At 52.6% G+C, this 27,835-nt stretch overlaps 1 protein-coding gene and 1 long non-coding RNA gene across 2 annotated transcripts; one reads left to right on the top strand and one right to left on the bottom strand.

The window, feature by feature from the left end:
* EML2 (EMAP like 2) lies at positions 1-26,271 on the top strand. The gene is given in 23 exon segments (XM_082437825.1): positions 1-1,720; positions 1,722-1,836; positions 4,423-4,641; positions 4,734-4,857; positions 5,042-5,146; positions 7,052-7,080; positions 7,288-7,417; positions 11,442-11,591; positions 12,290-12,359; positions 12,460-12,570; positions 13,611-13,706; positions 14,598-14,732; positions 15,592-15,691; positions 17,933-18,087; positions 18,245-18,370; positions 20,094-20,225; positions 22,288-22,355; positions 22,628-22,716; positions 22,954-23,051; positions 23,549-23,636; positions 24,214-24,309; positions 25,375-25,505; positions 25,850-26,271. Coding segments are annotated over 23 exon segments (2,526 nt in total). The 5' UTR covers positions 1-1,687; the 3' UTR covers positions 25,976-26,271.
* LOC309648784 lies at positions 1,833-5,156 on the bottom strand. The gene is made up of 3 exons (XR_014256787.1): positions 5,021-5,156; positions 4,365-4,493; positions 1,833-3,953 (listed from the first exon to the last, which is right to left on the bottom strand). It is a non-coding gene; the product is annotated as an uncharacterized lncRNA (long non-coding RNA).
* Positions 26,272-27,835: the final 1,564 nt, after the last annotated feature.

Consider the following 27,835-nt stretch of genomic DNA (forward strand, 5'->3'; position numbering starts at 1 on the left):
ACTTCCTCCACAAACTGCACAGTCCACGAGGGCAAACTCTGGGGCTGACTTGCTTATCACTGAAACTCCAGTACTTAGAACAGAGCTTGGCACATAATAGGCACTCAGTAAACATTTTTATTTATTTATTTATTTATATTTATTTTTGTCTGCGTTGGGTCTTCGTTGCTGCGCGCGGGCTTTCTCTAGCTGCAGAGAGTGGGGGCTACTCTTCGTTGCGGTGCGAGGGCTTCTCGTGGCGGTGGCTTCTTTTGTTGCGAGGCTCTAGGTGCGTGGGCTTCAGTAGTTGTGGCATGCAGGCTCAGTAGTTGTGGCTCGCAGTCTCTAGAGCACAGGCTCAGTAGTTGTGGCGCGCTGGCTTATTTGCTCCATGGCATGTGGGATCTTCCCGGACCAGGGATCGAACACGTGACCCTGCATTGGCAGGCGGATTCTCAAACACTGCGCCACCAGGGAAGTCCCAAAATTTTCAAATGAATGAAAGAAGTAGGCACGATATGACTCCCCACTTTCCAGATGTGGAAACTGAGGCTCAAGGTCACAATCAGAAACTGGTGCAGTCAGGATTCAAACCCAGACCAATTTGGTTCCAAAGCCCTGGGCTTCCAAGGCCTGCTTGTGTCCAGAGGCAAATCTCTTCTGCTTTGGGCTCACTTCCCACCGCTATAAAGCATGTTCTGGGTCATTTCTAGGTGCTGACCCTCAATGGAGACTTGGAGAAGGTGGTCCAGTATTGTTTAAGTCCATTGTCAGCTTTTCTACCCTCCCCTCTCCCCCCAACTTCGGAGGCGGCTCCGACTGACACCGCCAGCCATCCAGGCATCACAGCTGGGCCTTTGTCAAAACCTGGACTGGATAATAAGGTTGTAGGAGATGAACGCTGTAGGGGAGGAGCTAAGGGCCTGGGGCGGCCAATAGGAAAGTGGAAGGAAAGGTTAGGGAGGGACTAACAGACTTGGGGGTAGGGGTATAAACTTAAGGGGCGGAGCCAATCCTATCAGGAGGCTGAGTCAAGGGCTCTGGGCCAAGAACCATCGCCCTGAGATGCTTAGGGGGCGGTGCCAAAAGCTCTGGGGGCGGGAATAGAACTTTAACTCCCCCCTCAGGATTCTGGGGGTGGAGCTAAGAGCCCTGGGGGCGGGCGTAGATAGAATAAACAAGAGTTCTAAGAAATGAGCTAGAATAAGAGTTCCAGGGCGGAGCTAGTGGATATCTGGGCGGATTTGAGACTCTGGGGTCAGGCTCTAGTCTTGCAAGGTGGCTTCTCGAAAATCCAGTAAAAGATTAGGGAGGTTTGCGGGGTGTGTGGTGTCTTCTTCCACCCTATCTTCCTCTAAGAGCCCGGGGCTATGCTTCGGGCTGAAAAGCAGAGAAGGCCCTGCCCCTTCCAAACCTTCTGCATCCCTATTGGCGGAGGGGGCCTGCGAGACAGGCTCTCATTGGTCCTGAACAGGCGAGGGTGTCTAGAGAGAATACGCGCCTGTTGTGGGCGGGACCAGACAGTACCGAGGGGGATCTCAGGTCAGCCAATCCCGGCCCGAAGATTGTGTTGGGGGGCCTGGCAGGGGGTGTCCCGACACCCCCCCTTTCTGGGCATCCTGGGGGAATGACCCCGGTGCCAGGCCCGGCGTCGGCCGCCTGATGCCGGGCGGGCCGAGCCGGGGATGCTGGAACGAAGGGCGTTGCTATGGCAACGGGAGGCAGGGCCTGTGGGGGGAGCCCAGGCCCGAGCTGGGGCCGGGGGGGCTGGCGGTGGCTGTGGCGGGGCGATGGCGGAGCGCGGCCCGGCCTTCTGCGGCCTCTACGACACGTCCTCCCTGCTTCAATACTGCAACGGTGAGACCCCTCCTCAGTTCCGACCCTGGCCCCGCCCAGGGCTGGACCTATCTCCTCCTGCCCCAACCTCCTCCCTCCAAGTCCCCATCCTCGCCCCTTGCTGAAGATTCCCCTTTCTCCCCTAGCAGGACCCTGACCCCAGAGCAAGCTCCCTGATCCCCAAAGCCCTGATCCCAATCCTCCACCCTCTTCAACCCTCCCCTTTTTCAGAGGTGGCTGAACTGAGAGAAAGGAGCAGAACCTCAGGAGCTTGGGGCAGAAGGGGGGGAGGCCTGGAGGTCTGGAACTCTGCCTTCCCTATCCCCTCTCAATCCTCTGGGACCCTCCCCCTTCTCCCTAGCAGAGGGACAGATTAGGGGGAGAGTGGGATTTGGTGTTGGCTTGTGGGCTGGATGTGGGACTGGGTAGGATGACCAGAGGACTTTGCTTCGACTATACCCACCAAATCCTCAGGCCCCGCCCCTCCCACCCATTAGGACTCATCCCTTCTCCCTAGACAAATGGGTTCGATACAAGAAGGGTCACTGTGGGTGGCAGGCCCAGATGAGGGAAGCTGGAGGCAGAGGGGAGGAGGGAGGGATGGGAGAAGTGGGAAGTGGGGGCTGATTTCCGGGCAAAAGTGCTGAAGGTGGGGGAATGGTCAGGAGGGAGCAGAGGACTTGAGTCATGGTGGGTCGGGGGTGGGCAGGCCAAGGCCTCAGAATGCAGCTGGCTCTTTGGATGGGGGTTGAGGGCCAAGGTGAAAGCTCCCCCATTTCACTCAGCGGCCCTGAGAAGGAACTATCTTCCATTTGGAGGCTCACTCCCCTGGGCACACACCCCAGTGTCAGGGACCACTGGAGTTGGCAGAGCTCCAGAATGCTTATTTTGTCTCCTCTGTCCTTCTAAGAGGCAGGCTGACAGGGTGCCTAAGCCAGGGGTCAAGTACCTGTTCTGCTGCTGAAAGGCTGTGTGTCCGTGCACAAGCAACTTCATCTCTCTAGGTCTCAGTCCCCTTCCACCTTCTTGCCTCCTAAAATGGGTATAATACTACAGCTGCTAGAGTTGCTGGGAGCACTGGGTACCATAATAACAGTTAATTATATTCTGGATTTACTGAGCACATAACCAGAGCCAGGTGAGGTGCTAAGCGTTTTGCATGAAGAGTGCCTGCCACGTGTAAGCTCCCTATAGCAGATCTCATTTGGGGGGGGGGTAGTATTATTAATGGTAGGTAAGAGGGATCTTGGCACAAGGAGGTGAGCAGGTCCTCCTGCACCTCACCTATTGGCTGTTTGACCTTTGGTGATCTCTGCACACTCCCCAACCTCCGTCCTTAGTTTCCTCTTTTGCAAAACGCTTTGCCAACGGGACCCTGAGATTCCTCCTCTTATGAGTTCCAAGTCCTGACAGCTCTCTCCCTCAGACCTCGGGAGGCCCCCACCTTCCAATGCAGGTCCAGGCACCCGACCAGAGAGGCGCTGGGTGGGGGGCAGGGCGGGCAAGGCCAGGCAGGCGATTGGGCTGCGGGGGTGGCGGGGGAGGGAGGGAAGGGATAGACGGCTGCACTGCGGAGCCCAGCGGACGGGCGGGGCGGCCTCCGACAGGGGATGGCAGGTGCTACTTCCACGCCCGGTTCCTGTTAATGATACCACCCTTACTTCTACCCGACTGGGAGCCAGGGCTTTCTTGGTTGTTGCCAGCAGTGAGTCTGGGTATGAGTGGTCTGGGAGGGAGGGGGGAGGGGGGACCACCTTGGTCCTCTGCCCCTCCCACTTCGGGAAAAATGGGCGGGGTGGGGGGGCGGCGCCCGCGGGAGATGGAGGAGTTATTTGGTTGCACCCATGGCCTAGAGGGGAGAGGGAGAACCGAATCAGGGGCATGGGGTACATAAGCCAAATAAAGGAGGGGAATAGAGGGGAGAAGCTCGGGTCGGGGAAGAGAGCTTGGGTGTCAGATCCCCGCGGGTATCTCCCTTCCGTGGGTCTCGGGTCTCGGATGCGCTGCCTGCAACTCCCATATCTGCCGTCAGGGGCCGCAGAAACTCTGTCCTTGCAGCAGGCTCGGGTGTCGAACCCCTTGGTGAGGAGAGAATGCGAAGGCGAGGGACCCGGCACGACCTTTTTGGCTTGGAAAGTCTTAGAAACAGAGAGGGAATGTTAGTACACGCGATAAAATCTTGATATTCGTCAGAGAATATCGGGAATCAGTTCTACAATGTTGGTGTCACTAAGGAAGTTGGTGTCATCCTTAAAATGTTGATATGACTCATATGTATTTACCATCTTAGTCATAGAATCTTAAAACCAGAGTCGAGAGGCTCTTGATTCATAGACTGTTAGAAGGTTAGAGAGGAAGGGACTTCCCTAAGGTCACGCCTCCAGGGCGCTGCAACAAAGAGGAGTGTGCGGACAAGGGCTGAGAGCTGTGGGGATTTTCTTCCCCTTTTCTTGGCCCACATCCAAGCGTCCCAGCCCCAGGTTACTGGGGAGGAAGGGGGCGTGGCTGGCCCCAGGCTTAGGCCAGGGAAGGCTGGAGGGACATCTCACCTCGGGCGTTGTAGCTCCTGGGTGGGCCCCCCGCAGCCAGCGCTCCCTTGCCTTCCAGATGACAATTTGTCGGGCACGAGCGGGATGGAGGTGGACGACCGCGTGTCGGCGCTGGAGCAGCGGCTGCAGCTGCAGGAAGACGAGCTGGCGGTCCTAAAGGCCGCGCTGGCTGACGCGCTGCGTCGCCTGCGGGCATGCGAGGAGCAAGGCGCTGCTCTGCGAGCGCGGGGCACCCCCAAGGGCCGGGCGCCTCCGCGCCTAGGCACCACAGCCTCGGGTATCTTCGCTAAACTGGAGGGGTGAGATGGGAGGGACTGGGGCCAGGACCTCACACTCACCCCCTTCTGTCCTCTAACCCCATTCCTCTAGTGTGTCAGCTCTTGAAAGGCCTTCCCACCAGGACGCCCCTCAATGGCTCGGGACCCCCGCGGCGCGTGGGCGGCTATGCCACGTCCCCATCCTCCCCCAAAAAGGAGGCGACCTCCGGGCGCAGGTAAGGCACGGAAGCCAGGATCCCCAGTTTCCTCCGAGACCGCGGAGGCTGTTTATATGGAAACGGATGGACTCATGTGTCCGAACACCAGCAGTGGAAGGTCCGGGGAAGTTCTTGCCCGCCTCCGGCACTCGCCTGCTGGCCTCGCGAGCTCTGCCCCTACCTATGTGCTCTCTTTTCGCAGTGCCCGCCGCTACTTGTCACCAGAGCGCCTCGCCTCAGTGCGCCGCGAGGACCCCCGCAGCCGCACCACATCCTCTAGCAGCAATTGTAGCGCCAAAAAGGAAGGGTAGGTGTCCGAAGCGGGGTCGTGCCACAACGGGTGGGGCCAGGACCCCAGTTAGGCTTGGAAAAGCATGGGGAATTTAGGGTGATGCCCCAGGTCACGAGGTGATAACCTAAAGCGCGGTCATCTAGTTCAGAATGCGGAAACAGTGCCGGAGGCTCGGAGAGACCAATCTTGTGATAGCGTGGTTGAACTGGAAGGCATGGAAACGCGGAGCCAACATGGAGGGGCGTGTTCAAAGCATTAAGGGGCTGGACTAGAACATAGGAGACGTGGATGATTAGAGTCTCTCGGATGAGCCGGAGTAGAAGTTAGGGAGGAGGCAGGTTTGTGGGCGTGGCTATTAAGGTAAATGGGAGAGTCCCCATTGAGTCTCAGAGATGCAGCCTGGGCAGGACCCTCAGAGGAGTTTCTGCAGGAAATGGGGTAATCAGAGGGAGGGAAGTGATTGGAATTTGAGGGTGTGGCCAGAGGGTTAGCCAGGGCAGAATCAGAACCTGGGGTGGGGGTAATGGACTAAGACCAGGTGCCGTAGTGTCCGATGCAAGAAGCTGGGCGGAGGGGAGCCTGGGGCGCTGCCAGGTGGAAATGGGCGTGGTTTGAAGGTTGGGCGTGGTCATAGGTGGGCGTGGGCAGATATCAGTAGGCTTGAAGGGACTCTAGGTGAAAGTGGTCATGGTCTGAAGTTTGACCGGACCTGAGGAGGGTAGGCGGTTCCATGGGGAGCTGTCAGTTCAGGGGCAGGATCGGAAGGAGAGGTGTGTATGATCAGAATGTTGGGCGTGGTCAAGTTCCCAGAGCCCGGGCCACACTGAATTTCTGGGCGGTGTAAAAACCTGAGTGTGGAGTCCTGATGCAGTGGGCGTGGTCAGGGCTTGGCGGGGCCGGACTAAGGCAGGACCAGAGTCAAAACCCACACATTTCAACCTCATTGAAATAATGGCAAACACGTACATAAGCTATGTGACAGGCACCACGCAAGGCATGTTACATGAATTAACTAATTTAAGCTTCGCAATCACCTGGGAGGTATGTATTTTTATTATCCCCAATTTAAAAGTGAAGAAACCGAGGCGAGAGGTTTGGCAACTTGTCCACACTGCTAGGAACTGGCAGAGCTGGGGTTTGAACTCAGGCAGACACGTCCCCGAGTCCATGTTCTCAAAAAACACTCTCCCTCCCCCCAAAAAAGAGCCTGGTATCACGACCCCACAGCCAGGGACCTGAGACCCAGTGTGACCCTCCGGCTACGGGGTTAGCAGTGGAGGGCGGGGCAGGGCGCGGCGGCGTGGGCGCCTCCCAGGGCCGGAAGCGGCGGAGCCGGTCCCGGCTCCACCCCCGGCCCCGAAGCTCCGCCAGCCGCCGCCATGAGTAGCTTTGGAGTTGGGTGAGACCCTCTCGCACACCCCCCTCCTCCTCGCGCTACCGGGATCTGGATCCCAGGTTTCCCCCTTCTCCGGGGACCCAGACCCACGGGCATCACCTCCTTCCGTCAGCAAAGGGAGTTGGAGACACGCCCCTTCCCTTAAACCCTCACCTCTTCCCTTTCTGCTTGAAGTTTGGGGCTCTGTGGGACTGGGGGTGGGGAGCGTTGGGAGAACCGTGCTGATTAGGTGGGAGGGGTACCTTGTGACGCTCCTCTTCCAGGATCGCGTCCCTGCCACTTCGTGCTGTTCGATCTTTGGCGATCACTGCCTCTCTGGGCCTGTGTCTTAGGCTCTGCAAGGTCAACCGAGCAAAGCACACGGCCTGCAGAGAGGCAGCGCTCCGCTCCTTACTCGGCCCCCATTTTTCATCAAAGACCTCCGGGGAGCGCTGGGGTGGGGAAGTGGTTTCTCCCAATTTCTGACTTGCCTGCTAATTAGGGCTTTCTTTCTTTTCTTTTTTTTTTTTTTCCTTTCCTGACAGCAAAACCAAAGAAGTTATCTTCAGCATGGGTAAGTAGGGAGAATGGGAGGGGCTTCCTGGGGTGAGAAGCCAGAGCTGGAGGTCAGGAAGCCTGGCTACTGGCTGGGCCTTTGCCTCTTTGACCTCATTTTCCCCACCTCTTTTAATTAAAAAAGTAAAAAAGTGAAGTCGGAAGGGGAAAGGAAATAGGGTTGGGGGCTGGTGTCAGCACCTGACCTCTGGGGGTGTTCTGGCAGAGGAGGGCTCCGTGAAAATGTTCCTGAGGGGCCGCCCCGTGCCCATGCTGATCCCTGACGAGCTGGCACCCAGCTACAGCCTGGATACACGCTCCGAGCTGCCTTCCCGCCGTCTCAAGCTGGACTGGGTGTATCCTTTTGCTTTAATCTCTTCCTCCCACTCCTCCCAACCCACCCGCCGCCCCCCACCCCCGCCCCCAGCCTGGAAGGGACCAGAGCCTTTCTGGTGTGGGACTTCAGCTGGAGGGAGGGTCTTTGTACTGAAGGTGGGACTTTCCAGGCCTCTGTGGCTTTAGGGGTCAGGAAGAACCTGGAGTCTGGAGGGAGCAGAGGAAGGCAGGTTAGCTGACATGACCTTTTATGATTCATTCAAGGAGCAAATGTTTGCTGAGTGCCCTCCATCTGTCAGATCCTCTTCTACATGTGGGCTGTGTTCCCTGAGCTCACCTTCTAAAGTGGGGGAGACCGAAGACAGTGATTCAATAAATAAGATAATTTCAGTTAAGTAATAAATGCTGGGAATACAGTAAACTAAGCTCAAGTGAGAGGAGTAACTGGGTTTCTCTGAGGAGAGGGCATTTGAGCTGAGAATCGAGCATGCAGGGGCCAGCCTAGGAAGAACAGAGGGCACGGCAGGTCTAAGGGCTCTGCGGCCAGAGTGAGCTGGGTGTATTTGAGAAATGGAAGAAGTTGATAATGGTTAAGAACCCTGTCTTTGGAGGCTGGCAGAAATGGGTTGAAACCCCAGCCCAGCCTCTGGCTGGCTACGTGACCCTGGACAAGTCATCTTGCCATTCTGTGCCTCAGTTGCCTCCTCTGAAAAATGGGTGTCATGATCTCAGATTCATAAGGCTTTGAAACAATGTGCTCATCATATGGGCCCCATAAACAGAGATTGATTAAAATAATAACTAATCATTACTGAGCACTTATTATATGCCAGGCACTGTTCAAAGCTCTTTCAAGTATAAATACGTTGAATAATATGATCCTTCTCTTTTGTAGGATTGAGAATATATTTTTACAACAAGTGGCCTCCGAGAGCTCTCTGAGGCCTGCAGGTTGGGAACTATTACCCTTTCTTTCCAGATGAGGAAACTGAGGTCAAGAGAGGGGACCAAGCAGAAAGAGAAAAACAAATATATTAACGTATATATGTGGAACCTTGAAAAATGATACAGATGAACTGGTTTGCAGGGCAGAAATAGAGACACAGACATAGAGAACAAACATATGGACACCAAGGGGGGAAAAGGGGGGGGTGGGATGAATTGAGAGACTGGGATTGACATATATAGACTAATATGTATAAAATAGATAACTAATAAGAACCTGCTGTATAAAAAAATAAATTAAATTAAATTAAAAAGAAAAAAAAAAAGAGAGGGGATATCAAGCCCTGTTCTAGGGAGTCAGAGCAGATCTGAGGCAAGAACTCTGATTCTGAGCCCCAGGCTTTTTCCAAAATGCAGACTGGGGCTTGGGATCAGCATCCTAGGGACGCAGTCCCTGACCTCCTCCCTTGGCCTTGGTTTCTGCTCTGGAGGAGGGAGGAATGTGGGAGCCCAGAGCCTCTTTAAGGCAGCTGGAAATATTCGCAGGAATCAAAGAATACCATGCTGTCATGTCAAGCTGGGCTTGATAAGTGAGCATCAAAAGAAAAGCAGTTGAGGGCTTCCCTGGTGGCGCAGTGGTTGAGAATCTGCCTGCCAATGCAGGGGACACGGGTTCGAGCCCTGGTCTGGGAAGATCCCACATGCCGCGGAGCAACTAGGCCCGTGAGCCACAATTTACTGAGCCTGCGCGTCTGGAGCCTGTGCTCCACAACAAGAGAGGCCACAACAGTGAGAGGCCCGCGCACCGCGATGAAGAGTGGCCCCCACTTGCCGCAACTAGAGAAAGCCCTCACACAGAAACGAAGACCCAGCACAGCCATAAATAAATAAATAAATAAATAAACCCAAATAAAGTCATAGTTTAAAAAAAAAAAAGAAAAGCAGTTGAGACAGCAACAGTCAGTATGGGCCTCATTCCCCAGCCCAAAATGGCTGCAGGGTGAAGCAGTTTCTGTGGGGTTGGGATACACATATCGACATTCATTCAAATGTTTCCTGAACATTCTGGGGCTAAGGGCTGGGTTCCAACAGTCCCCAAATCACAGTCCAGTGTGGGGACAGAATCCGTGACAATGACAACTCAGGCTGGGATGGGAGAACCAAGAGAGGGCAGCTGACCCAGCCTGGGCATCAGGGAAGGCTTCTCAGAGGAGGAGTTGTAGAAGAGAACAAAACGGCCCAGTCTTGGCCACTGTGGAACCGATAGTCTCATTAAGGAATCGGTGACGTTAACAAATTGATCAGATAAGTGGGATGAGTCTAGCGGAGGAAGTGAGCCTGAGGCTTGATCTGAGGACAGGGCAGCTGAGAAGGGTGGCAGGTAGCGTGTACTAGGCAAAGGGAAAGGTTAGTGCCAAGACCTGGGTGACAGTAGTGATCTTGGTGTTTTGAGAAATTCCAAGGTCGGAGGACAGAGGAGGGCAGAAGCCCTGCTAAGGCCAGGGAGGGGCAAACCAGGCCAGTGGAGGAGCTTGGGCTTTCTCTTAGGGGAACTGGGGAGCCACAGAAAGTTCTGAACAGAGGAGGGTCACATTCCTTCAACAAATGTTGAACTCATATGTCTGCTGTGTACCAGGCCCTGATCTGGGCACAAGGGGTACATCAGTAAACAAAATGGACAGAGGTCCCTGCCCTCCTGGAGCAGACACTGTAGTTCGGGAGACACGAAATAAATTAAACAGATAACATGTGGGATGCCGATGAATGTACTGCAGGAATATGAAGAGGGAAGGGGGATGGGGGCAGTTGAGGGTGTGTGAGTTTGCAGTTTTTTTGTGTTTGGCCGTGGCACGACTTGTGGGATCTTAGTTCCCCAACCAAGTATTGAGCCCAGGCCCCGGAAGTGAAAGCGCTGAGTCCTAACCACTGGACTGCCAGGGAATTCCAGTTTGCAGTTTTAAATAACTGGGAACTATTTGGGAGAGGCTTGGGAAGGCCTCTCCAAGGAGCTGACAGTTGAGTAGAGACCTGAAGGAGGTGCGGGAGCCATGGAGAGATGAGGAGGAGGAGTATTCAGGTGGCGGGAAAAGCAAAGGCCCTGAGGTGACTAGAGCTGAAAAGGTGTGAGGGGAGTGAGGAATCAGGGTCCAGATCAGGCCAAGCCTCTTGCCTGGGCTTTCATAAGGATTTTTTAAAAAATATTTATTTATTTATTTGGGTGCGACGGGCCTTTGTTGCAACATGCGGGCTTCTCTCTAGTTGTGGCGCGTGGGCTCAGTAGTTGCAATGTGGGGGCTTAGTTGCCCCGTGGCATGTGGGATCTTAGTTCCCCGACCAGGCATCGAACCCGCGTCCCCTGCATTAGATGGCGGATTCGTAACCACTGGACCATCAGGGAAGCCCCCAAGGTTTTGACTTTTGCTCTGAGATGGGAAGGTTCTGAGCAGAGGATGGATGTGAATTGACTTAGTGTTAACAGATTTTAACAGGATCCCTCTGTGGGGAGGAGGGTAGACAGAAGGTTATATTAGTTTCCTGTGCTGTTAAAACAAATTACCACAAACTTGGTGGCTTGAAACAACAGAAAATCTCACAGTTTCTGGAGGCCAGAAATCCCCAGTCAAGGTGTCAGCAGGACCGTGGTCCCTCCAGAGGCTCTGGGGGGAGAATTTGTCCCCTGTCTGTCTCCTAGCTTTTGGTGGCTACTGGCAACCCTTGGGATTCTTTGGCTTATAGTTGCTTTACTCCTATCTCTGTCTTCACACCGCCTTCTCCCACCCTGTGTCTGTGTCTTTTCTTCTCTGTCCTTTATAAGGACACTTGTCGCTGGAGTTAGGGCCCATCCAGATAATCCAGGATGATCTCGTCTTGAGATCCTTAATTACATCTGCAAAGACTCCTTTTCCAAGGAAGGTCACATTCACACTTTCCAGGGGTTAATATTTTGGTGGACATATTTTTGGGGGAATACCATCATTCAACCTCCCACAGGGGTAAGAGTGGAAACAGGAAAACCTAGCTCTGATGACCTTCATCTGGGAGTCAGTCAGCAGATGCAATGCAAAACAGGCTCTTTAACCGGCCCCTGGGCACCTCCAGCTATGGCTACCGCGGCCGAGACTGCCGGGCCAACCTTTACCTGCTGCCCACAGGGGAGATAGTGTACTTCGTGGCCTCTGTGGCTGTGCTATACAACGTGGAGGAGCAGAGGCAGCGGCACTACCTGGGACACAATGATGACATCAAGTGGTGAGGCCTGGGAGGAGGACGCCAGATATTTCCTGCTCGGGACACTCTTAGGGGAGGTGGGCGGGGCCAGGCCTTCCTTGGCCTGCAGGCTGAATTCAGGGGGAAAAAAATGTGGATTGATTATCAATACTTCAAATGTCGGTGAATTCACTCAGATGCCTGAATTTTTCACTTCCTTTGAAAACTTCAAGTGGGCACCCCAGACAATCCCACAGTGTGTTGGAGCCCCGTGGTGACAGCCCCTTTATTTTTTATTTTTTTATATTTGGCCTCACCGCCCAGCATGTGGGATCTTAGTTCCCCGACCAGGGATCGAACCCGTGCCCCCTGCAGTGGAAGCCTGGAGTCTTAACCACTGGACCGCCAAGGAAGTCCCTTTTATTTTATTTTATTTATTTTTGACAGCCCTTTTAAATGGGTGTGTTCTCCTGGCCATGTGTGGTACAGGCTTGAGCCCTCTGGGCACTTGAGTTAGAGACCGCAGGCCTGAGTCTTGATTCTGAGCCAGGGTACCCAGAGAGTATCCCCTTATTGCTACTGAAGAGCTGAATCAGTGTTTATTGACTAAGTAACTCATTCAGCCAAACTGTGGAATGAATAATCAGGCATCGCGACTGTGGCCTGCTGTGGGAGGGGTCCCGGCCTGTTGCGAGCCCCGCCCCCACTGAGCTCTGTCCATCTGCCCTCTCTCTCCTCAGCCTGGCTGTCCACCCTGATATGGTCACCGTCGCCACTGGACAGGTGGCAGGCACCACTAAGGAGGGGAAGGTAACAGGGTGGAGGGGGCAGGACCTGGAGACTGGGATGGAGTCGTGGGAGGGTCAGGAAGCTGGGCCCCCCAGGTAACCGGCCTCTCTCTTTCCTGCAGCCACTGCCGCCCCACGTGCGCGTCTGGGACTCTGTTTCCCTCTCCACCTTACACGTGCTGGGCCTGGGGGTGTTTGACAGAGCTGTGTGCTGTGTGGGCTTTTCCAAATCTGTAAGTCCTGTGCCATCCCTCGCCTGCCCCGGGTGCCCCTTGGGGCTGGAGGCCACGCCTTCATCATGGAGTCACAGGTGCTGGCCACGCCCCCGGCCCTCCAGGCTGTGTGCCCACATTTGTGGCCTCATAGGCCTGCTCTGTTAGCCCTTATGAGGGGACCATATGTCTTGATTGCTCCGCAGAGAAACTCCTCAGTGATCCTTTGTAGATCAGTTAACGCTTTCTGCATTATTTTTTCACATCACCTTTCATTCTGGAAGGGTCCTTATCCCTTAGGCATTTTAAGCCCTGTGTCTAGGGCAGCCCTGCTCCTAGTACCATCCTAAATGGATGTTGGCAGGTATGGAGGAGATAAGCACAGAAATTGAGAGTTAGCCTTTAGGAATTTGTACAGCAATTTGACATTCACACAACATCCAAGTGTATGATTGGTGGGCTTTTTTTTTTTTTAATCATATTTTACATTTTTACTGTATTTTACCAGAGTATTGGCTACAATGGATCAGGGAATAAAAAACAACCTGTCATCCCATAGACAGTTTAAGAACCTCACAGGTTTTCTGAGACCTGAGGAGGCACTTGAGAACTTTGGGGAAATAAAGCTATTTTGTTGCCAAAGTGTGGGGGAAAGGAAAACTTTGCAAAATCAAAACTAACCTGCGCTTAACTACAGGTATAAAAAAAGCAACATCGTCCCGACTTTATTAACTGTTCAACTTCACAGCCCTAAAAGTCATTCCATAGGAAAATGCAGATTAGAGGCTCTCAGTAAGAATTCCTGACTGCGGGCTACTTGCAGAGAAATTGTAGCTGAGGGGAAATTAGAGGAAGTTCTTAGGGACGAGTCATTTCAAAAGGAAAATTATAAACAGCCTTTAAAATGTGTGTGGCCCTGGATGGGGAGTATATTTTCATGTGTTTCACATGACTTGGGTCAGGGCCTTTGAAACAGGCCTGAGTAGCTAATGCCCCAGTGGGCAAGGTGTTGGAGGGAGGGGGTGGATCTGCCCCTCCCCCATCCTCTCTCCTCTTCCTAGAATGGGGGCAACCTCCTCTGTGCGGTAGATGAGTCCAACGATCACATGCTTTCTGTGTGGGACTGGGCCAAGGAGACCAAGGTGGTAGATATCAAGGTGAGGTAACCCTTCTTATCCCCTCTCCTTGGGGTCTCCCTGTGGGATTGGCCAGATCTCAGTGTTCACAAGTCTGGAATCAGACTCATGTTGAAGTCCTGGCTTTGCCATTTGCTGGCTGTGTGACTTCGGGCAAGTGGCTTGCCCTCTCGGAGCTTCAGTTGCCTCATCTATAAGATGGGGATAATGGTAGCATCTTCCTTGTAGGGAAAATTTGGCTTTGATGTTGGCATATGGGGTGGGCAAACCAGGCCCAACAGGAGGATCGGTACAAGGTGGCTGCTGGTTCTGCTGTCCTGCGATGTCCAAGACAGACCTTGACTTACATCTCCGGGCGATAACCTGCTTTACAGATGAGGAACCTGAGGCATGGTAGAGGGGAGAGCTACTTGCCCAAGGTCACGTGCTCATTCTGGGCTGGGGGCAAGAGACCTAGGATTGGGGCCCATGGTTTGGGGAAAGAGAAGTAGTTGAGAGGCTGGGCTCTCAGTGAGTTGATTCTGGACACAACCTGGCTGTGTGTCCTTAGGCAAGTGAATTCCCCTCTCTGAGCCTCACTTCATCATCTGTAATGGGAGGTGCTAATGAGCCTTACCTTACAGGATGCTGTGGGGTTAAATGAGTTGATGGATGTTAAGTGCTTGGCACAGAGGTTGGTGCAAAGTAAGGGCTCTCCTCGTGCCTGCCATTATGTTGATGAAGAAAACAATAATGCTTCACTGGCTGGCCCTGCTTCCTGTACTTTAGTTTGCCCGTAAAGGAGAGGTACAGGCAAGTTGGGTGTGCAAGCGCACAACCCACACGGCTGTAGAGGGCAGTCCTTCCTGGGTTGGGTATGGTGGTCCTGATGGCTTTGAGGTCCTCATTCAGAATCTCCCCCACCCCCTAAAGTGCTCCAATGAGGCCGTGCTGGTGGCCACCTTCCACCCCACAGACCCCACCGTGCTCATCACCTGCGGGAAATCCCACATCTACTTCTGGAACCTAGAAGGGGGCGGCCTGAGCAAGCGGCAGGGCCTCTTTGAGGTGAGTGCCAGGGGTACTGGGGCAGGCTGGCCCTGAAGGAGGCTGGCAGGGACACCCAGGCAGACAAGAAGATACCCCAGGGGCTGGAGGTTGTAGGGATGCTGAGATATTGCCTGCTGGGGCCTCCGTTCCCTTATCCGTACCAGTGGGGTGGTCCTCCTTAACTCTTTGAAGTTGTGAGGATTCAGTGGGATGAAGAGTATAGTGACTCCTAGCAGATAGTGGGTGCTCAATAAATGGGTTGCTGCGGTTGTCAATATTCTGGACGAACAGAGGTCAGAGGCTGACTGGCCGAGAGAGACAGAGGGAGAAACAGCAGGAAGCACAGGGCCTGGGAGACAAGATGCAGGCACACCTCTGACAGGGCTCCTTTGCCTTTGGTGAGAGTTGGGGCTTCTACCCCAAAAGGGGAGGCCCTGAGAACACCAGGCTCAGATGGAGATGAAGATGGAGATATTGAGATGAGAAGAGGGTGGGGCGGGGCAGGGTGAGGGACCTAGAGACAGACAGAAGAGGGGGCGGGAGGGAAGGAGAGGAGAGGGGTAGGGGCAGAGAGAGAGGGATCCAAGCAGAAGACAGCAGGGGAACCAAGGACAGAGACTGGGACAGAAGTCAGGGAGGAGAGAGAGGAGGGAGGAAGGGGGTCCGGGGTGGGAAAGGGAGACAGTGTGGTCAGAAAGTGGTCTGTAGGCGATGTGACACTCCATGGAGGTGGATTGGAGATGAGGATGGTCCACACAGGGCCACTCCCCAGAGCATGGAGGGCATCCTGGACCACTGTCCTGGGTGACGGGTGAGCTCTGGGAGGCCTCCCGGCTTCAGCGACCCTCTGACACCTTCCCCTTCTCCCCCACCTTAGAAACACGAGAAACCGAAGTACGTGCTGTGTGTGACCTTTTTGGAGGGTGGCGATGTGGTCACCGGGGACTCTGGGGGGAACCTCTATGTCTGGGGCAAAGGTCAGTGTCAGCCCCACCTGTTTGGTTCCCCAACCGAGTCCTCCCTGACTCCCTTTGGCTGTGCGTCCCTTTCTCGGAGCCTGCTGATGTGGAATGTACGATACAACAATACAAATCATTACTTGTCCAATTCTAACACCTCCATCAAGGCTCAGCTCCAGTATCCCCACCTGCATGAAATCTTCACTTATTCCCTCCCCTTGTCCTCTGCAAATCCCACGGCAGCGATCAAGTTTGAACTATAAATGAATGGGTTAACCCAGTGTGGATGGAGGAATGGATGGAGAGGTGGTTTGTTCCAGAGCAATGAATGAATGAATGTATAAGTCAATGAATGAATGAAGCGTTTGTCCTACCCTGTGAATAGAAGAATGAGTAGATGAATATGCTGTCCTTCTTAATGGGTGGGTGATTAGGTGAGTGAACAATTAAATATATGAATGGTTGTCCCCAGAACGGATGACTGTGTTAATAAATAACTAGGTCTTTTCCCAGGCGGTGGATTACTGTAAAGTTACGAATGAATGAATGAATGAGTTTATTCAGTCATCAAACCACTTCCTGGAACAATCAATTCTTCATAACATGTTAATCCATTGGCTGAGGTAACCACTCATCTTGGGGTAGTGGGAGAGGAGTGGGTTTGGGAGTTGGGCAGGCTTTGGGTTCAGGTCTCAGCAGTGCTGTGTGCTCTCTATGTGGCCTTGGGAGAGTCATCTCCCTTCTGAGACTCAGTTGCAACATCTGTAAAATGGGTATAATACTCTCTCCCTCATATGGTTGTTTTGAGCTTTTCTTGAGATTAGACAGCTGAGAATAAGCTCTGAATAATTGGCGGTGTGTCTTTCCCAGCAGACTGTAAGCTCTCTGAGGGTAGAGACTTGGTCTGATTGGTTCCTATATCTCCCACCACTGGGTCCAGCCCTCAGGGCTACAGGATGTTGGGTGGGTGGGTGGTTAGAAAGATAGATGGACAAAAGGACGTATGTACACGTGGCACCACTTCTGAGCCTCGAAGGATGGAATTGAAGAGAGTTGCTTTTTCTTTCTCTCCACTTAGTCCCTGCCCCAGCCTCTTCCCTGGTTCCCGGGCCTTCAGTCTTGTCCCCTCCAATTCAGTTTGTTCTTAGAACCAAATGTAAATCTGACCCTATCCTTCCCCTGCTGAACCCTTCCATTACTACCCAGTTCAGATCCCTCAGAACAAGGTCCGGATTCCTCACTGAGGTCTGCAAGGTCCGATTCCTCAATGAGGCCATGCATGGTCTGGCCCTGCTTTCTCTTGTCCCTGGCATGTTATACTTGGTCACACCAGATTTCTTTAGTTTCCTAAATAGTCCATGTTCTCTCTGCCTTTTGCACATGTTGTTCCTTCTGCCTGGAACACTTTTCTACCCTCTGTTGTCCTAGCCAACTCCTACTCAACCTTCAGATCCTTGCTCAGCTGTCCCCTCCTCCAGGAAGCCCTCCCTGACCCACCAGGCTAGATGCCCACTCTGGGATCCCACAGTCTCCTGGGTTTCCCCATCCCAGCCCCAACCATGTTGGGTCGTCACTGACTGGTAGTAGGTCTGTCTCTGAAACTTGACTGTGATCCCTGTGAGGGTAAGATCTGAGGTTGCCTTCATCAATACCCAGCATCACCCAGCATGAGGCTGGGCCCAGAGTAAATGCTAGTTTAATAATTGTTGACTGAATGGATGAATGAACAGATGGTTAGGTTGACAGATGAGTGGATAGATGGGTGAATGGGTAGATGGATAGGAAAAATAGATGCAAAATGGGTGGATGTTTGGATAGAAGGATGCATTGACTGGTGAGTGGGTAGTCAGATGAAAGAGAGGGTGAATGAATGGATGAGAGGCGGATTGATGGATGGATAGACGGCAGTCTATTGAAGTGTTGATGGCTGGATGGATCGGGAGATGGGTGATTGGATGGGTGAGTAGATAGATGGATGGACAGACCAGTAGATAGGTGAGTGGATGAATGGGTGGGTAAGTGGGTTAGGGTTAGTGTTAGGATCAAAGGGTGGATGGGTAGATGTTACTTCAGATGGTTTATTAGATGGATGATAGGGTATTTGAATAGATGGGTGGTTGAGTAGATGGGTGGGTGGAAGGCTGGGTAGAAGAAAAGGTGAGTGAATGGCTGGATGTAGGATTGAGAGTTTGAGGTGTTTTCTGGGGTCAGTATGGGGGAGCTTCCCCATGCTGACCTCTGCCCCTGGCCACCCTGCAGGTGGGAACCGTATCACACAGGCCGTGCTGGGTGCCCACGATGGCGGCGTGTTTGGGCTCTGCGCCCTGCGGGACGGGACGCTGGTGTCAGGAGGGGGCCGCGATCGGCGGGTGATCCTCTGGGGTCCCGACTACAGCAAGTTGCAGGAGGCGGAGGTGAGGGGGAGAGGCTCATATGAAGGTGAGGAGACCTCCTCCCGCCCCACTAATACTAGACCCTGCTCTCCCAGCCTGTCTCCCCCACCCCCCAACCCCACCTCTGCGTGTATCCTACACTCATCTGCCTGCCCCCCACCCCCCTTTGCCTACCCAGGTCCCCGAGGACTTCGGCCCCGTGCGCACCGTGGCGGAGGGCCGGGGCGACACGCTGTACGTGGGGACCACCCGCAACTCCATCCTGCAGGGCTCTGTCCATACTGGCTTCTCGCTGCTCATCCAGGTGAGCTTCTCTTCTGCACCTGCCCTGCTCCCTCCCCACCCGCCTCTCTTCTCTCCTCTGCACCATTCATTCCTCCTCTCTTCCCACTCCCATTTCACCTCACCTCCCTGCCCCATCCCTTATCCTCTGGCCTGGTAAACACCACTTACCTTCCCTTTAACTGCTCCTGACACATAACTCCACCCCAGAACACCCCACGGTCCAGCAATGGGTTAACTGGTAGCACAGCAGAGGGGTTCCAGGACCCTGCTCCAGCTGTGCTGCCCCCTGCTGGTCAGGGTGGTGTCCATTTCTGTAAATGCCCTGGCAGGTTTTCACACAGGCCTTGAGCCACACACCTCCCAGGTCTCTGGCTACAAGGATCTAGGAAGACCCTCTGGAGTCTTCTCAGATGCCCATTCCTTCATCCTCGTGGGCCAGAACCCTACCACACATCCAAGTAAAAAACCCAGCCTACTGGGGGAATTCCCTGGCCGTCCAGTGGTTAGGACTTTGCACTTCCACTGCCGGAGGCCTGGGTTCGATCCCTGGTAGTCAGGGAAGATCCTGCAAGCCACATGGTGCGGCCAAAAAAAACCCAAAAAACCTGGGATCGAAGCACAGCCCTGTCACTCACTCACTGTGTGATATGAGGCAAGTGAATAACCTCTCTGTGCCTCTGTGAACCAGGAGAATAATAGAACTGACTCATGGGGTTTTGTAAGGATACAATGAGTCAGTTCATGCACAGCATTTAGAATGGTGCCTGGCACAGAGTAAGTGCTCAAAGAGTCTTGGCCAAAATTACTCCTTGTTCAGTGCCCCCCTGCCCCTTCCTTCCTTCCTGACATGCATTTTACCTCTTACATGGTAGCTGAGATCTGTACAGCAGCTGCATTTAGATTCCCCCTCTGGCTCTTGTTTCCATGGAAGAAGATGAGGAAAAACAAGGGCTAGAGGGATTTCCTAGGGGTCCCAAGACCAGAATGGACCTTAAAGACCTCTAATAATAGTATCAATATTATTTAGTATTAATTATATTATTAATATATTACTAGATTTATATTATTTATTTACATTAATCATTATACTAATATCAATAATTATAATTCTGTTGATTATCATTGTTAATTACTTTAATTATATATTAATAGTGTATATTATTACTACTGATAATAGTCAGCCACTTCCATTTGGTGAGCACTTTGTACCAGCCTCATACACTTTCCGTCTATTCACACTTTCCATCCATAATTTGAGTGAGCAGAACAATGCCATGAGACACATACAGTGATTGGCCCCATTTTACAGAAGATGAAACTGAGGCTCCAAGGAGAAGTCATCTGCCCAGGTGACTGCCACAGTCAATAAGAGAGAGCTGCAGTCAGACTCACCAGGCTGAGTACCCTCCATGGGTTCCTACAGCCTGCTGGGCACCATCTGACTCCCAAGGTCAAGCTCCTACTCATCATGTCTCTTGCCTCCCATTGTGCACACTGGAAAGCAGAGACCTGGGGGGAGGGGCAACATTTGCCTCGAGCCCCACACTGGGGCAGGGGTCTGCCCAATCACAGCCTCCCTCAGATACACTGGGGAAAGGGTCTTCCCTGGGTCACCTGTGGGGAGAGTGTGTTGCTGGGGCTAGTCCAGCACTTCTTTCTGGCATCAGACTTTGGGGAGGTGGGGGATGCAGAGGAAAGGCCTGGATTGGCAGTTCCATGCTATCATCTCTCCTTTCCGCCAGGGCCACGTGGAAGAGCTGTGGGGCCTGGCCACACACCCCAGCCGGGGACAATTTGTGACATGTGGTCAGGATAAGTTGGTGCATCTGTGGAGTGTGGAGTCCCACCAGCCCCTGTGGAGTAGGATCATTGAGGTAAGAGGATGGGGGACTTGACACACCATTCTAACAGAACGACTTGTCTCAATGTGTCAGGGTTCAGTGCATCAAATGGAAGCCACACTTGGTGTCTTTAAGCAGAAGGGGATTTAATGCAGGGAACTGGGTGCTTACAAACTCACTTGGAAGGGCTAGAGGAGTGGGTTCTCGACTGAAAGGAAGCCCAGAACAACACCACAGAACTGACCTGCCAGAGGAGCTGCTGCCTCTGCCACAGTCAGGAAGGTGGGGAGTCAGGAACCACTGAGTTCAAGAAAATGCTGTCATCGTAACTGCAATCCAGGAACCAGGATGCTGTGGTCGCTCAAATGTTGGCTCTAGAGTTATGCTGTCCAATACATGTGGCTATTCAAACTTAAATTAACTTTACATGTAAGTAGAATTAAAAATTCAGTTTCTCCTTTGCACTAGCTACATTCCAAACATGTGGCTAGTGGCTACCATATTGGAAAGTGCAGATAGAGAACATCTCCATTATCACAGAAGGTTCAGTTGGACTGTCTTGCTCTAGAGTGACCCAATGCTGGCTACATTTACAGTGGCCAAAAACAGATACTCTGTGCCCTTGCCTTTCAAGGCTAGTGACTGCTCACCAGCATAGCAAATGCCATTGCTTTCACAACCCAACTGATCAGTGGAAGTGGCAGAGCGGGGCCTCCACCTTGTACCTTCCAGAGCCCACAATAGTGCAACTGATTGTCAGGCCCAAATCACAGCCGACCCTAGCTACAAGGGATTCTGGGCAGTGTAATTTTTAAGCTCTCCTGCCTGTGTGGTATGGGACAGTAGAAGGTCAGTCATCATATTCCCCACACCACCCTTTGAGGTTTTGCTCCAGGAATCCAGGGTTACCTATGATCCTGGAACACTTGATGGCCTTTGAACTTCTAGGAGTCAGAGATGGTGTGCCCTGGAAATTATTAGGGCCATGTATAATAATCCTCACTCTGGCTGCCTAATTGAGCACCTACTATATGCTAGTCCCTGTGCTCAGCATAGCAGTTCTCTAGCCAGGGCATAATAACCACCTGAGTTGTTAGAAACACAGAATCCTGAGCCCCAACCATGGGAAGTCTGATTCAGGAGTTCTGAGTTTAGTCCCAGAAATCTGCAATTTATAACAAGAACAAGCTCCCTCGGGTTATTCTGATTCGGGCAGTCTGCCCACCATGCCTGACACTGGCTTAGCACTTTACCCTCATTGTCTTTTTAACTCGCCCCCCACCGCAACCTCCACAAGGCAGTAGAGATGATGGATCGCCCAGAAACAGGAAGGTAAAATCAGGAAACAGGCCCAGAAAGGTAAAATCACTTGCCCTTCGTAATTACAATCATAGATGACCTTTATTCAGTGCTTCCTGTAGGCCATCTTACTCACCAGCTTACCATTCTAAGGACTTTACACCTTGCTTATAACAGTCCTGGGGAGTGTGTATTGATGTTCTCCGTTTGGGGCAACCAAGGCCACGATGGGGAAAGTTATTTGATGTCACATAACGAGGAAGTGTCAGGGCCACAGTTTCAAACCACGTCTGATTCCGTGGTGCTCTGTTGCCTGCAAATCAACCAAATGCCCCCGAAATTTAAAAAGTTTGTGCTAGGAGTTAGATAAAGATATGGGGAAACAGGCACTCAGACAAGCCTAGTGATAAGTCAATATAATTTTATAATGGAAAGCAAATTGGCATGATATATCAAAAGTCTTGAAAATATGGATAGCCTTTGTCCGAACAATCTCACTAGTAGAAAAGTCCCTAAGGAAATCATCTTGGGTTTATAAAGCTGTGGGAGGTTAAAACAGGACTGAAAAAGGATCCAGAGTCAACAGTGAAAGGAGGAATATTTTCTGTTCGAGCTGACATGTTAAAGGAAAGGAGAGTGGTTTCCAGAGCATCTGCAGCAGCAGGTTACTGGAGGGCAGCAGAGGGAGGTGAGAGCCCTCATGCCAGGCTGAGAGTTGGCTCTGAGGCTGGGGAAGTGTGGGCCAGATGGAAGGGGGACCCCAGCTCCCAGCCCTTCCTCTTCTCTCCCTCCTCAGGACCCTGCCCACTCTGCTGGCTTCCACCCCAGTGGCTCTGTCCTGGCCATTGGCACGGTGACTGGCAGGTAAAGCTGATGGGCATTTGGGGAGGGCTTCTCTGCTTCCCCCAGGATCTATCCCTTGATCACCTCCCCCCGCCTTCCCTACTGCCCCAAAGCTTACAGAGAATGATAATTAGGTACCAGCTGTTTACCAGGACTTGATCTCCCAACATTCCTCTGGAGTCAGCCTCTCTCCCTAATCTTTTCTGGGGTCCTTCCCTCAGGCCCCACAGATTGCCACCCTTCTCTACCAGATCAGCTCACCCCTCCTCTCCCACCATGCCTTCTCCTTAAAGATGGCTGCTGCTGGACACAGAGACCCATGACCTGGTGGCCATCCATACAGATGGGAATGAACAGATCTCAGTGGTCAGCTTCTCTCCAGGTAAGGGGATGGGGCCGGGGAGGGGACCTTGGAGAGGCCAGGCCTGGGAACTGAAGCTCAGAGTTACTGGCAGGGGGAAGGGGTGGAGTCTGTGTGGCACAGCCTAAGGGCGGGGCCAGGCCTGTGGCAGGGATGGAACTTGGGACTACTGAGGAGTCTGGGATAGTGGGGGGCTGAATCTGAGAGAGGAGGGGTAGAACCTGGGTGCCTCCTCATAGCCCCCTCCCCCTCCCCCAGACGGGGCGTACCTGGCCGTGGGCTCCCACGACAACTTGGTGTACCTGTACACGGTGGACCAGGGCGGCCGCAAGGTCAGCCGCCTGGGCAAGTGCTCGGTGAGTGGGCAGTGGCCCCCAGCCCGCGCCGCCACCCCATCCAGGGGGTGCAGAATTAACCAGTTTTCTACCTCAAGGGAGCACAGCTTCAACACTCAACTGACTGCCCTGATCACATCAAGGAGTTTTAGCCCCGCCCACACATTTACCCTCTCCTGTGTTTCAAGCCCGTCCCTTTGTGTAGCCCCGCCCCTCACGTTCTAAGCACACCCTCTGTGTAGCCCAGCCCCTTGCATTCGAAGCCCGCCCCTCTGTGTCTAGCTCTGCCCACTTGTTCTAAACTCCCCCTTGTGTTCTAAGCCCTATTTGTCTAGCCCCACTCATCACAGTCTGGCCCCGCCCATGATAGTGTGGCCCCGCCCCCACACCCCAAAGGCTTGTGTATCTTTCCTCGAGACCCCCTGTGTTTTCACCCTACCTTTGTATTTTGCCTTCCACCCATCCTGGTCTGATCCTACCCGCTCCAGCTCTAACTCCACCCCTTCCCTCCCCTGCAGGGCCATTCCAGTTTTATCACCCACCTGGATTGGGCCCGGGACAGCAGCTGCTTCGTCACCAACTCTGGGGACTACGAGATTCTGTACTGTGAGTTCTCTGAAACCCAAAGGCATTACTCCTTCAGCCTCTGTATTGCGTGTGCGATTTGCATAGCCTTCCCTGGGTTCTGGAAGGGGAAGCAGGGGCTTCAAGTCCCTTCTCCTCTGGCTGTTTTATTCAGGGGTTGATCTGACTGGCTGGTCTCCTGGCTTCTGGTTTCCTCCCTGGTGGACCCAGCTTTTAACCAGTTCCTCCCCCTCCGGGTTGGATGGCTGGGGTACAGGTTTCTAAGCAGATACCCCTGCTCTCGTCTTGAGATGTCACCACCCAGGATCTAGCGCCAGTCTGGAGAGGTAGAATAAGCCCTGGGACCTTAGCCTCCTGTGTCGGACCTCAGTGCCCATTGTCTGTGAAATGGATGAATTAAGTCAGTAGTTCTTTCCGTTTGGTTTTTGGTTTCTGGTTTTCTTGGCCACGCCGCGCAGCTTGCCGGATCTTAGTTCCCCGACCAGGGATCGAACCCGTGCCCCCTGCAATGGAACCGCGGAGTCCTAACCACTGGACCACCAGGGAATTCCCAGTAGTTCTTTCTGCTCTGAACACCTCCTCCCATTTTCTGCCCCAGGGGACCCAGCTACCTGTAAGCAGATCACTACTGCAGATGCTGTGAGGAACGTGGAATGGGCCACGGCTACTTGTGTCCTGGGTTTTGGCGCGTTTGGTAAGTTCTGGAATGGGGAAAGTCTTGCTGAGGACAGGAGTTCCAAGAAACATCCCTGACTGGTGGTTTTCACAGTCTCTTATTACCTCTAAGGTAGGAAACTCATTCCTTTAGACATGTGAGCAGCAGTATTTTTATAAGAGGAAAGGTTAGGGTGAGGTGACTACTCAGGTCCCTTGGAACTGTAATGAAATGAGACCAACTGGGGGTGTCACCTGGCCCAGGGAGATTCACACAGCCTGTGTCCCAGTCACCCATTCATTTAGGCATTAATGCACTCAACACATACCCCCTGAGCACCTCTGTGCCCAGCTGGGCAGTGCTGAGACCCAGTGGTGACCACGACAGCCCTGACCCTGCCATCATGGGTCTCACAGTCCAGTGGAAGAGAGAGACCTGTCCCCAGACCACCCAGAGTAGACTGGGCTGGGACAAGGAAGTCCAGAGAGGACATGTGGCCCCAGCCTAGGAGGGAGTCAGGGAGGGCTTCCTGGAGGAAAGGCCATCCAAACTGGATCTGCAGGATGAGGAGTTAGGTTCTAGGGTGGTGAAGAGGGAAAGCAGTGGCTAGTCGAAGGGAATAATAGCCATGTATAAAAGCCTGGAGGTGACAGAGCTTGGTATTTGGAGAAATGCAAGAAGGCAGGATGGCTAAATCATTGCAGAGTTCAAGGGAAGCACTGGTAAGGACAAGGCTGGAGCAGTGTGGGGGACAAGGCAGAGCTTGGGGGTCATGGTGAGAAGCCTGGGCCATGGGAGCTTTTTTTTTTTTTTTTTTTTTGTGGGATCTTAGTTCTCTGACCAGGGATTGAGCCCAGGCCCTCGGCAGTGAGAGCGTGGAGTCCTAACCATTGAACGCCAGGGAATTCCCCATGGGAGGGCTTTGAGCTATAGAGGGATAGGGTCAGATAAGCATTTCCAAAAGATTATTCCAATTCTCATCCCCGGCTAGAGACAGGCTAGGTGAGAGAAAGGCCGGGAGGCTGGGGCTGGGGCCTACTCGCCTTGGGGGTCCCTGGCCCCAGCTGCCATCTTACCACCAGCCACCCCCAATCTTGCCCGCAGGGATCTGGTCTGAGGGAGCAGATGGTACTGACATCAATGCCGTGGCCCGTTCCCATGATGGGAAGTTGCTGGCTTCAGCTGATGACTTTGGCAAAGTCCACCTGTTTAGCTACCCCTGCTGTCAGCCTCGAGTGAGTCCCTGTGGGGGGCTGGCAGGGTGGAGGTACCAAGCAGCACTGCAGGCAGGATTAAGGCAGCCCTTTCCGGATCCCAGTTTCACCATCTGTACAAGGAGGGCAGTGGCTTGATCCCAGGGGCCTTTCTTAACTTGAAAGTCGATAAATTACCAAGTCTGTAGTGCTAAAGCTCTGAGCATCTGCATTGTGAGATCTTTGGTTCTTTTTCCTATTAACTCAAGAAATATTTATTGAGCACTTACCAAATGCCTGGGCCCTTACCAAATGCCTGGGCCCAGGGAATACAGCAGTGAACAAGACAGATGACCTCCTTTCACTTCCTTCTTTCCGTATCACAGGCTCTCAGCCACAAATACGGCGGACACAGCAGCCATGTGACAAATGTGGCCTTCTTGTGGGATGACAGTGTGGCCCTGACCACAGGGGGCAAGGACACCAGCGTGCTGCAGTGGCGGGTGGTCTGACCTCGCGGGTGGGGGGGGTTCCCAGGAACGTGAGGCTCAGGTAGAGTCAGGTGGCAGGGTTGGAATTCTATTTTCGGGAGATGTCTATTGCCGAGTAGAGTAATATATACCCAGAGTATGTCTATAGCAAAGGGGGTTACGGGGGTGGGAGGGTGGACTGACAGACAGAAATCTCTATTTATTGGGGTGGGAAAAGGGGTCACATTGCTTTGGGGGAGGCATTAGGGTGTTTGGTTTGGGGTGTTTTTTAAGTTTATTATTTTATATCATCCGGAAATAAAAACACGTGCACTGAGGTGGAGTGTCAGGGTCTGTGTATATGGTGTGTCCATAGATTGAGTGTGTCTATAAGTGTATGTGTACGAGGTGTGTGTGTGTGCATATTTTACAGCGTTTGGGATGAGACACCATTATCAGGTCTTTATTCGTCTTTAAGCTTGACAGAAACCAAGCTTGCTCTAACTTAGGCCAGAGGAGGACTCAATTGATCGACATTGCCAAACAAGGAAGGGCAGTTGTCCCCTCTGGCCTTCAGGGCCATCAAACCAAGGATTTGAGGGCAACCAAGGTACTCCATACCTTCTCTCACCTTCTGCAAGTCAGCATGTTTCTCTGGGACCAGCATTCTCCACACCACGGAAGGATGGCACCCAGCAGCTTGAGCCCCAAGTCCAAAAATCCCAGGGAAGGGCTATGATTGGCCCATCTGCAGATCTATCAATGTGGCCTGTTGTTTGGCCTGCTGTGATTGGTTCCACTTGGGTGAAGGCCAACCCTGGACCAATGATTGTGGCCAGGAAGATGGAATCATGTAAAAACACGGAAGCCTCCACTTGAACCACGAGGTTGAAATAGGGCAAGGAAAGTTTTCAGAGAAGTGGGCTGATGACACTATAGATGCCTACGAGATGGGGTATGAGGATTCTGGGTAGCAAGAGACAGAAACCTAACTTCATCCAGCAGAAACAATAAGAAGCAATTGCCAGGTCATGGAACTGGGTCGTCCAGGAGGGACCCAGCTAGATTCAGGGGGCTCAGATGTGATTGGGGTTTTCCTTTTGGGGATTTCTCAGTGTAGTAGCTGTAACTTTGAGCAAATTTTTAACTTTAACTTTGTATCGATGTATGTTACATGCAGAGAAGTACGCTCATCATAAATGTATAATCACAAACTGATCCCATCCATGCAGCCAGCTCCCAGATGAAGAAGTAGAACATCCCCAGGCCCCAGAAAGCGTCCTTGTGCCCCTTCCTAGTCATTGCGCACCACCGCCCGGCCCCCGCCAGTAATTGCTATCCTACTTCTCACACCATAAAACAGTTTTACCCATTTTTGTACTTTAAATCAGAGGTCAGCAGACTGTTTCCAGAAAGGGCCATATAGTAAATATTTTAGATTTTATGAACCACTCAGTCTCTGTTCCAGCTAACTCTGACATTGTCGTGTGAAAGCAGTCACAGACAATGCAGGCATGAATGAGCTTGGCTGTGTTCAAATAAAACTATGGATACTGAAACTTGAGTTTCTCAACATTTTTGTGTGTCATGAAATACTATTGTTTTGATTTTTTTGGAACCACTTAAAAATGTGAAAACCATCTTAGCTCACGAGCCATACAAAGACAGGCGGTAGATAGGGTTTGGTCCACAGTGGTAGTTTGCTCACCTTCGCTTTAAATAGATGGAATCATAGAGTATGAACTCTTGGATCTGGCTTCTCCCCTTGAGCGGGTTTCTTAAGCCTCTCAAGGCCTCAGTTTCCCAATGTATAAAATAGAAGTTAATAATAGCACCTGCCCCATAGGGGTGCTGTGAAAATGAGTTAAATAGACGGCAAAAGCTTAGGACAGTGCCTGGCAC

Source organism: Balaenoptera physalus, assembly GCF_965194825.1.
Source record: "Balaenoptera physalus genome assembly, chromosome: 19".
Lineage (NCBI taxonomy): Eukaryota > Metazoa > Chordata > Mammalia > Artiodactyla > Balaenopteridae > Balaenoptera > Balaenoptera physalus.